Here is an 11,089-nt window from a genome sequence, read left to right on the forward strand (position 1 = left end):
TGTTGTTCTTGTTGTACTTAATTGAATCTGACTTGCCCTCTGGCTCCCAGAACGAAAAGAATGTTTGGAGTGCAAGAGCCGCTCCGTTGTGTCTGGAGTCTGAGCCATTCTGACTCCAGCAGAGGCCCTGGGCTGGGCAGGTGAACCAGCTATAGCAGGGGACAGGGGACACTGAGGCCCTCTCACAAATAAGGTTACTTGAGTAATGTTGATTGTTACTTGTATTTATTTAAACGTATTCCCAAATAAGCGAGAAGCTGGACCTTATTTTTCCCTCTTGTAATCTCGTCACACAAGTATAAGGAGAGAGAGAGAGAGAGAGAGAGAGAGCGTCCACTTTGAGACAGCTGAGCGGCCCAGCACTGTAGCACCAATGTCCATTCTGCTCCCCAGAGGCCCCTGTCTTGGCAGGTGTTTTCTGATCAGGGGTCACGTTAAGGTCCGAAGGAGGTAAGAGCTGATGTGTTTTGGACCGTAGCTGAGGGAGGAGAGGATTCCAGTGTACTGTGAAACCAGGGGTCTTCGGGGCTCCCTGACCACACACCCCTCCTGCAGCCCCTTGAGGGGATAGAACTGCCAAGGACAAGCAGGCTAGGAAAGGACCAAACCCTTCCTGGCACAGCTTGGCTTACCACCTCCCGACAGGTCTGTGACACCCGAGTCCTCATAAAGGCCCAGTGAAGTCACCAGCGTTTTTGTCCCCATTCCACCCTGGAGGGATTCGATTCCTTACCCGAGGTGCCACAATCAGTCAACAGTAGAGCCGGGGCTGGGTTTCCTGGGTGGCGCTAGTGGTAAAGAGTCCTTCCGCCAGTGCAGCAGATGGGAGAGACCTGAGTTCAATCCCTGGGTCTGGGAGATACCCCATGAGAAGGGAATGGCAAACCCACTCTAGTATCCTTGCCTGGAAAAATCCCACAGACAGAGGAGCCTGGTGGGTTGAAAAGAGGCAGACACGACTGAGCACTCAGCAGCAGCAGGGCCTCAGCACTGAGTTGGGCTTTTTCTGCTTCTCCAGCCTGATGCTAGGACTAGAAGCACCTGCCCAGGACAGCCTGGATCCGCTGAGGAGAAGGGATAGCCTCAGATTCGCATGTCCCTTCACACCTGCCACCTAAAGCATCGACAGCTCGTCCAGGGCCTGGTGTTTGCTGGTGCAGCCAGACCAGTGGTCTTCTGGGAGGGAAAAAGCCCTGATCTTAGCATCTGTCCCGTCTCATGGTGCAGATGCCCCACCATGGCCTCTTCCAGGCCACTAACTTGATTGATGTCACTGAGAAACTGGAAAGACGAACCCAGTTGGCTCTCCCAAGCCATCTAAGAGCCAGTTCAGCACCCTTTTGACCCAGACCCAGTGACCTTGCCTTGGTCAGAACTATGGATGCAGCTCTTGGTCACAGTCCATTAAAGTGAGGGAGGCAGTGGAGCACAGAGGTCCGGAGGAGGGGGCAGGGTCAGCTTTGAGGTGAAATACTGGCCCCACCACTTATGAGCCAGTTATTAACCTCGTTGCTTCCATTTCCTCAACATTAAGGGCAAAATAAACAGGATCTACTTGACAGAGTTACTATGAGAATGAAGAAGGATAATGACGCAAAGTCCCTAGCACAGTATCTGGATATGGATGCTCAGAACATGTTAGCTCTTTATCGTTGGTGATAGAGCAGCCTCTGTGACAACACTGGCCCTAGGACACTGGCCTCTCCTCAGTTAGAACCTCCTGCCCAAGTCTGTGGGCAGATGCTGGGAGGGGGCCTTCTGTGACTTTCCCCCAGCCTCTCAAATGTGGAGTCCACCCCTGTGTCTCCTGATTGGAATACACCAGCCAGACAGCAAGGCTCAGCCAGTTTCCTGGGCCTTTTCACTCAGGGGAGCGGAGATTAGAGAGCACTTAGCTCTCTCCTCCTGGCTCTGAAAAGGCAGAGTGAGTGCTGAGTGCACTGCCTACTAGCTAAGGCCATCAGCTCACTAACCCATCAGACTTCAGACCCTGCCCAAAGGAAAGAAGAGGCAAGCAGCGTCCCGAGAGTAGACTGTTGCCAGGAAGTGCACACTGGGTGGAGTGGGAAGCCTTAGATCAGCCAGCAGGCCTGCATGGAGCCCTGGGCATCTGGGCACTGAAAGATAAAGGTCCCCAGAGACATATGTGGCCCTCCCCATGACCTGCCAAGCTGGCTGCAGGGCAATGGGACGCCGACCCAGGAGTCTAATCCCCGAGCACCCCAGCTTTCTCACCCCAGCTTTCTCCCTTCAGCCCCCAGGCCCTTTGTGCTCTCCCTCGGGGATCTCCTGGACGCCTTAGGACACATGCCAGCTGCCTTGCAGCTTTGCTCCCCTATTCCAGCCCAGAGATCCCCAAAATGTGAGGAGGGATGGGGAAGAGAGAAATAAGGTGTGCTCCAAAGCCCCACATCCCTGGAAGAGGGAGAGAAGCGAGATGATTTTGCCGAGCTTGCCTGGGAGCAAGAAGAGTGCTGCTGAGGCCCTCAGGCCTGATTCAGGGCCAGTAGAAGTTCTAGAAGGCAAGGATTCCATACTTCATGCCTAGCAGAGGGTTGGCCAGCAGGTGTTCTAGAAGGCAAGGATTCCATACTTCACGCCTAGCACAGGGTTGGCCAGCAGATGCTCTAGAGGGCAAAGGATTCCATACTTCATGCCTAGCAGAGGGTTTGGCATGGAGCCTCAGCCAGTTCATGACTGAAGGGTACACCCACCTTGTACCCACGGACCAAAAGAGGTGGACTGAGAGGCTCCTGGAGACCCCACTCCACCCCCCTTACCACACCGCTGAGGAAACTGGGAAAGAGAGGCAGGCAGACTGACAGGAGATAGGCTTGGAGACAACATAATGCAAGATAAGTGAGGATCTTCTTCTTTAAGTTTTCAATTAGCAATAATCGCGCCTCAGATAAACCTCATTGGCTACGATACTGCCACTGCGCAAAGCTGATCTTCTTCTTTAAAACACAGGCCACTAGGACTGGGCTGGGGCCCAAGGCACTTTCAGGCTTGAAAGAGAAAGGTTCAGGTCTAATTGATAGGTGACCAACCTTACACCCTGAATGGCAAATTCAGGAGATTCTGTTTCCTGAACTTCAAATTAAAGAAAGAAATAGTGCTTCTATTTAAATGTGTACAAAAGTCTATTAAAAAATCGCTGAATAGTAGAAGGTTCTCGCTGAACCCTCTTGCCGGGGTCCAGCCCCAGTGGATCCAGGGTAATTGGAAAGGGAGACGGAATCTGTGTCCTAGGAAAAAACTTACTTAATTACAGATATAAAGAGAGATTAGAAAAGGATAGTGTAGTAAGAAATATTAGTGGAGAAAAGGAGGCTGAATAACTTGGTTTATGTGGAATAGCAATTGAGTATCCACGCTCCAGATGGGAATTCAGCCAGAAGGGGAAAGAAAGAATGACATGGGGGAATCAATCTTTCCAGAAACTGACCCGATTTCTTTATTTTTCAGGTTTGCTTATACACTTTTTGTTATACATAGGGATGAATACAGAGTCACGCAGGGGTCAGCAGACCTGACCCTTGTCAAAATCAGGTGCTTCATATAAATGTATACAAAGGTCTTATAGGTTTTACATCATCTCTGGCCATGAGGCCTGCTGACATTTTATGGCCCTTTCTGATAACAGTCAGTCAACCAGAAAACTTATTTTTTCCAGGGGTGATTTTTTTCTTAAACCAAGCACCACCCTCCAAATAAAGCTGCATTCCTATAGGGTGAGGGTGTAGTGGGTTACAATCAAGAAAGGAATTTACTTAGCCTAAGGTTTAACATGATTAATCTTGAAGGTTAATACTTATTTCTCCTATATGCTAGTTATATTCATTATAAGGGCAGGGAATATGGAGATTTAGCAGCAAATATTGGCTCAACAAATGAAAAACCCTTCACCAATATAATTTCTAATTAACCCACTATACTGTACTAATAAATTTCTAACTTCTCAAAAGAGTCTGTATTTAGAAAGTTTTAAAGCATCTCGTGCCTCTCACAGTTGGGAGGCTGTAAACAATCACATGTGGACGGACGAAACCGCTCAGGCAGGCTAGAGAACCTTCAGAGAAGTTTGTAAGTTGAAACACTCTTGTCATGCCCAGGAATTTTTGTTAACTGGAGCTGCAAGTTAACTCCTTCTCCGAGAGAAATGCTGATGGGGGAGAGCCCCCTGTAAAGTCAGAGGTGTAGGTGAGAGCATAAAACAGTAAAGTAGGCAGACTCTGGTTTCAGGGGTAGATGCTCGGGAACAGGGGGTTTCCTGAGGCTCAGTCCCGCCTTTGCATATGCCAAAGCCTCCTTCCTCATGACCTTTGCCATGGGCGGAGTTCCTCACGCTGGCTCCCGGCACCCCCTTAATTGTCCACGCAGTGGAGTTGCTCACCATTGCTGCACCTGAGACCCCACCCCGGCCAAGCACAGCTGGGGTTAGAACCAGAGCTGACAGATTTCTAAGGAGCCTCAAGAAAACGCAGGCCTGGCTGGACACGGCGGTGGTCTTGGCCCTGTCCCTAAAGCTGAGCTCCCTGGTGGCCCCTGAGTGTGCCGGGGTGCTTCAGTCAGTAACCAGAGCTAGGGCAGACCCTGCCCTACCCTTCACGGCCCTCCCCCGGCTGCGCCTTGTCACACAGGCAGGCACCCTGGCCTTCTTCCACCCTCACCTCGGGGCAGCAGGAAGGAGACATGGTGCCAGGGGTCGGATGCCTCCAGGCAGCGTTTGCGTGGGGTAGCAGAGAGGCGAGCAGCTCCAGCTCCCTGCCCTAACTGCTGCTGCTGCTGCTGCTGCTGCTGTTGCTAAGTCGCTTCAGTTGTGTCCAACTCTGTGCGACCGCATAGACGGCAGCCCACCAGGCTCCCCCGTCCCTGGGATTCTCTAGGCAAGAATACTGGAGTGGGTTGCCATTTCCTTCTCCTTGCCCTAACTAGTAAGTGGTAAAATTGTCACCGGATGAGAAACCGAGTTCCCCAGAGGCTCGGCGATTTCCGTGAAGCTCTGAAGCCCTGTCCTTTCCCAAGCCGCCAAGTCCGCGGCCAGAGTCGGTCGCCCGGAGATGCGTGTCTACCCGGACGGAGAGGGGCGGGGGCCGCGGCGGCTTTAAAAAGCCCCAGGCGGGCGGCGCGGGCGGGGCGCAAGGCACAGCGGCCGGGAGCGGGGGTTCCCTGGAAGCGCCGGGCCGGCGGGGGCGCCTCCACCTGGGCGGGGAAGGAGCGGTGGCTGGACCATCCGCGCTCTCCCCACCCCCGCGGCGCCCCGGCCGAGGCGCGGGGGCCGTAGGAGGTGCCGAGTGGCCGCGTCGCCGCGGAGATGGCGCGGCACGTGCGGTGACGGTGCCCGCGCCCCGAGGGTCCCAGCCCTGTGCCCCGCGTCCCCGGGGCGAGCATGGAGCGCCCGGAGCCCGAGCTGATCCGGCAGAGCTGGCGGGCGGTGAGCCGCAGCCCGCTGGAGCATGGCACCGTCCTGTTCGCCAGGTGAGGGCGGCCAGAGCGTCCCCGGGGGTGCGGGGAGCGGGGTGGCTCTCCAGGAATGAGTCGGAGGCGGCCGAGCTGGCGCCGGAGAAGCGGGGCGCGGCGACCAGTGGCGCAGACCCTGCGGCTCTTCCCGCGGCGGCCGCGGCGCGTCTGGGCGAGCGCACACACCCCGCTCCCAGCGAGGCTCTCTGGGCGCCGGCCAGGGTCCTCTCCCGCCGCCTGTCTCCCTATACTCCGGGCCCTGCGCTGCGCCCCCTCCCCGGCCGTGTGCCTCCTGAGTTTTCTTTCCTTGGGTGATGACTGCAGGGGTGCCCACCGCTGCCCCTATGGAGAGATACCGGGGTGTCCCAAGCGCCTGCGTGGGAAGGCTGTACTGGGCGCCTGGTCCGCAGGGCACCGGGTCTGGGCCCCGGAAGTGTGCGCTTCCAGCAATCAACTTCAGGATAAAGCTTTCCGAGGAAATGACAGGCTAGGACCTGAGATCCTCCAGGGAAGGGAGGACAGATGCCCAATTCTCACCACCAGAGAGAGAGGGGCGAAGGAGTGTGCAGACCCCAGAGGGGAGGGGAGGCTGCCTTCAAGCTCAGCTTGAGGGTGTCTAGGTAGCCCCTCTGCCCTCACCAAGAAGACATGCCCCCTCACCATGGTTTTTCAGGAGCCTTGGCTCCTTTAAGCCAGCCCAGAACTTCTGAAGAGGTTTTTGTAAAGCCTCCCCCTCGCAAACAAAAAGGGACTAAATTTCCAGTCTCAGGCCTCCCAGATAAGGATGAGAGCTTATACTTGGGCCTCTCAGCTTTCCCCAAACCCAGTCTTTTCTCCGGTGCCCTCTGGCCATGCTGCTCCCAAGCTGTGTGATCTGAGACACATGACTCAACCTCCCAGGGCTTCTGTTTCCTCGTCTATAAAACTGGGTAACAGTTACACCCACTGTTTAGGATTGTGAGGGGATACCTGAGTAAACCACGTGCAAGGTACTCAATGCTCAGAAAGTGTTAGGGCTTCTGAATATTAATTATTATTGTTGCTGGGCCAAGCGCCTTTGGCCAGGATGGGACTGGGGGGTTCTGATCCAGGAATGGGAGGGAGGGGAGGAGAAGGAGACAGACGGCAGGAGGGGAGTCCCCACCATGGACTCCGGGCTTCCTGTCTGAGGACCCCTGCCTGTCCCAGCCCACACCCCTCCATGGTTTATGGGAGGGGCTTCCCTATGAGGCCTGGGGAACACGTGTTTTCCACGATGCAGAAGAGGTAAGAGGGGCCAGCGGCAAAGCTGGCCAAGTGATGCGTGCCAGGCTGAGGGTGAGCTGGAGTTTACAGCCCAGGCTCTGAGCACCTTCCCCTGCTGCAGGGCAGCCAGGGCCCGTGGAGCCTGGAGGGGCGACCCCCTCCAGGGCTGACACCGGGCCTCCCCACGCAGGCTGTTTGACCTGGAGCCAGACCTGCTGCCCCTCTTCCAGTACAACTGCCGCCAGTTCTCCAGCCCAGAGGACTGCTTGTCTTCCCCCGAGTTCCTGGACCACATCAGGAAGGTGAGGAGAGGTGGAGGGCCTTCCTGGGGGAGAACAGGAGAGGGAGAACCCGGGGTGGGAGAATTCCTTCGGCGTCCTTCCCCAGCCCCGGGCTGTGCCCCTTCTGCTCCCTCCTGTCGGAGGCATCTGCCGCTTTCCCTCTGTGCTGAACTGGGCAGAGTTGGGGCATCCGGTCGGCCAGCTGCTCCCAGCTCTGCCCTTTGCCCTCGGCCTCATCCCTTGGCTCCTGTAGGTGGTGTTGGTGCTGATCCATCAGGGACCATCCCCCTGTAAAACCAAGCTGGGGTTTCCTTAGAGGCTGGTGGCTCTTGCAGGGTCTCAGGAGGCCATCCCAGGAGGATAACACTGTCCAACAGGTGTGTCTAGGGCTTTGAGCCCCTCAGCAGAAGGCAGCTTCCTTCATGGCCTAACGTTAGTAGTCTGGCTACCATAATGTGAGCGCCTGTAGTAGGCAGACACAGGCTGCCTTTTGTCTCTGATCCCAGATAAACAAGGGTCTTCCCTTCCTTCTGGTTGGGACCCCCAGGTTCTGGACTGGTTGTGAGCAGGGGCAGGGAGTTGCTCTGATCTTCATTTCACTGCGACCTTGACCTTGGCAGGTGATGCTGGTGATCGATGCTGCAGTGACCAACGTGGAGGACCTGTCCTCCCTGGAGGAGTATCTGGCAGGCTTGGGCCGGAAGCACCGGGCAGTGGGCGTGAAGCTCAGCTCCTTCTCGGTGGGTAAAGGGGCCCTTTCTCTCTCCAAAGCTCCTGGCCTGAGGCCACCACTCTCTCCCAGGCCCCTCCTATCCACCTGTTCATCTCTCCCTCTCCTAAACCTTCAGGTGACTGCATTGTTAGGTACTTGCTGTGTGACCCTGTCACTGCCTTGACCTCTCTGAGCCTCCAATTTTTCTTCTCTGGTATGGTTTCTCTTGGAACCCATAGAAAGTGAAGGAGCCTTTGGGATTGCTGCTCAGTTTTATATCAGCATGCATAAAACTATCCCAGAACCAAACTGGCTTTAAACAATGACTTCTGATTTCCCTGGGCTCAGTTGAGCGGTTCTTCCGTCCCACGTGCTGTGGCTGGAGTCACGCGTGCACTGCGTTCAGTTGGGAGCTCAGCTGGGGCTGGAATGTCCAAGATGGCCTGTCATCCTTTGGGATCTCTCTCCCTGTGGCCCCTAATCATTCAGTAGTGGAGCTGAGCTTCATTCCAGAGTAGCTGCTGAGCTCCAGGAGGGAGTATTCTAAGAGGACAAGCCAGCCTCTGCTTGTATCACTCACTAATGCCCCACTGGCCGGCCCCCTCACAGGACCACTCACCTGATGGCCCACTGCATGGTCCAATCACCTTGTCAGATGTAATCACCTTGAGGAATGGACTGAGTTTGTCTTGTCATTCTCTCCATCCCCAGCACTAGTGCAGTGTCTGGTCTTTAGTGTGTATTCAGGAAATATTTGTGGAATAAATACACTGTATTTTATAATTAATAATTAAAAAATGAGAGCCATCATTATTGCTGAAGACTTACTAGGTATAGATGCTGTGCTGAGAGCTTTCAGTAGATAATCTCTTAACCATTCCAACAATATGATGAGTTGAAAGTTTCGCTAATGAAGCAACTGAGGCTCAGAGAGGTTACCAAACTTGCTCAAGGTCACAGAGCTCACAAGCACTAGAGTCAGAAAGTGAACTCAGGATGGCAGAGCCTGTGCTCTTAACCTCGTGACTGCTGTCTTGCAGAGGAGGAGGGACAATGACTTTGCTTGGTGTGAGCTGGAAGTGCCAGGCAACCCCTCACTCCCCACTCATGGGGTAGTCGTGAGGCTGGGAGTGGAGCTAAATGCTTCATTCACTTTAAAGCCTCACCTTTAAGTGGCACCCAAGGATTGAGGGGCAGAATCCTGCTCAGGAAGCATGGACTCCGTGCAGGAGAGCCAAAAAGCCCAGGAGTCCTTACCAGCCCCTAGCCTCAGTTTTCTCACCTGTGGAATAGGGGCATGCCTCCCTGCACCTGGGAATGACAGGTGGCCCCCTTGCCTCTGCAGACGGTGGGTGAATCCCTGCTCTACATGCTGGAGAAGTGCCTGGGCCCTGCCTTCACACCCGCCACGCGGGCTGCCTGGAGCCAGCTCTACGGGGCCGTGGTGCAGGCCATGAGTCGGGGCTGGGGTGGCGAGTAAGAGACGGCGCTGTCCAGTGGTTTCCACCTGGTAACCCCCGTCCCCACCCCCGCCTGTCTGTGTCTGTCTGTTGGTCTGTGTCCATCGTAGCCCAGGCTCCCCTAGGCCTCCCTGCCTCGTGGTCCTTGTCCCCTTGGCTGTGCCAGGGAGGTGATGGAGCAGGGCTGGGCCTCAGTCCCGCTCACCCCCAACCGCAGGTGGGGTGGCTTTTCCTTTCCCATTTCCTCCAGTTTCCCCTAGCTTCCTCTCTGCCGGCCCAGCCTTCCCCTCTGGCCTCCCCACCCCCTCCTCCAGGAGGAAGAGCAGCCTTTTGGTGGCAGAGGTGGCATGGGGCCCAGGGAGGGTGGGGGGAGGCATGGGGCTTTGAGGGGTGGGCGCTCCCATCCTCCTCCCTGCCCGGGTGAGCCTGGGCTGAGGCGGGCAGTGGGCTGGCTGAGGTTCGAGCACCTTCCCAGCTCGCCTGCCCTCAGCACGTTTCTCTCCCAGCAATGTGTTTGCTTTGCACAAGGAGAGGAGTGGGACAGCTCCGGCCTTCGTGGCGGAACCCCAGGCAGCCAAAGCAGGTGGCCGGAGACCAGCTGGCTCTGTGACAGGGCCCCTCTGGGTCTTGGGGAGGGGCAACCTCACAGATGCCCCCCGACAGAGTAGTTTTTCTTTTCTTGTGTCAGATGGAAACTCCCCTGTATCTCTGTAGGAAGCAGCTATCCAGCCAGGGTGGGTGGGCTGGGGAAGGGCCAGGAAGCTGGGGGGTTCCTTCCCGAGAGATCCGAGTCTGCTCCCTAGCCCTGACTCCTACAGAGCCTGAGGCTTAGCCCCTGCCCACCCGCACCCCTTTCTGCCTCTGCCCACACCGACAGCAGGTCCAGGGCTCCCATATCTAATACCTGCTGTGTGCCTGTACCTGGGCTTCCCAGGCGCCGCGAGCAGTAAAGAGCCTGCCTGCCAGTGCAGGAGACGTAAGAGACGCAGGTTCGATCCCTGGGTCGGGAAGCTCCCCTGGAGGAGGGCGTGGCAGCCCACTCCAGTATTCTTGCCTGGAGAATCCCCATGGACAGAGGAGCCTGGTGGGCTACGGTCCATAGGATCTCAAAGAGTCGGACACAACTGAAGCGACAGCATGCACGCGCATGTGCCTGTACTTAGCAGGGTTGATGGACAACAGCAAGAGAGTCCGCCTTCCCACGCTCTGAACTGTCTCCACTTTTATCTTTTGCTGCGTGCCGTGGTTGTATAAACACACGAGAAATAAACCTGTTCTGTGTGCCTCTCTGACCCTCTGGGACTGGTCTTTTCTTTGGCGTTGGCTTGTGTCCAGATGAAGCTGCAGGGTGGTGGATGGAAGGTAATGTGGGAGGTCGGGGTCAGGAGAATCAAGGCCAGAGTGGGTGGAAAAGAAGGGATGGGTGTGGGGAAGCCAGTGGCTGAGATAGAGCGAGGGGCTGTGGTGGAAACTGGCTGGCGGGGCACACAGCCGGACTACATTTCCCAGTGTCCCTTGCATTTAGGTGAGCTGTGCGACTGAGTTCAGGCCAGTGGAATGTGTGGACATGTGTACCACTTCCAGACCTGGTCCCCCCAAACTCCTGCCTGCTCCTCCGTGCTCTGTCATCCTCCAGCCATTTTGATGCAGATCTCAGTGACCTTGAGGACTGTGCCTTGAACGTGGCAGGCTCACAAGGTGGAAGGAGCCTGAGTCCCAGATCACTGCTTGGAGGAGAGCACCCCCTAATTAGAAGTGTCTTGCAGCATCCAAGCACTTCCCCTGAATGTAGTGCAGGGGCTCACTCATTTTAATTTTACAGGAAAGAGACAAACTTGTGTTTGTGCCATTACACATTTGGGAGTTGGTTTATTTCAACACATACCCACACTAGTCTGGAGTGTGAAGCAGTTCACTGGCCAGGGGTC

General features: G+C 55.8%; 1 protein-coding gene across 1 annotated transcript; it reads left to right on the top strand.

Moving 5' to 3' along the window:
* NGB (neuroglobin) lies at positions 5,196-10,447 on the top strand. The gene is made up of 4 exons (XM_018053794.1): positions 5,196-5,481; positions 6,899-7,010; positions 7,610-7,729; positions 9,047-10,447. The coding sequence occupies exons 1-4, from the start codon at positions 5,393-5,395 to the stop codon at positions 9,179-9,181; spliced, it is 456 nt and encodes a 151-aa protein (XP_017909283.1). The 5' UTR covers positions 5,196-5,392; the 3' UTR covers positions 9,182-10,447.

The sequence above is a fragment of the Capra hircus genome, chromosome 10, assembly GCF_001704415.2.
Source record: "Capra hircus breed San Clemente chromosome 10, ASM170441v1, whole genome shotgun sequence".
NCBI classification, from domain to species: domain Eukaryota; kingdom Metazoa; phylum Chordata; class Mammalia; order Artiodactyla; family Bovidae; genus Capra; species Capra hircus.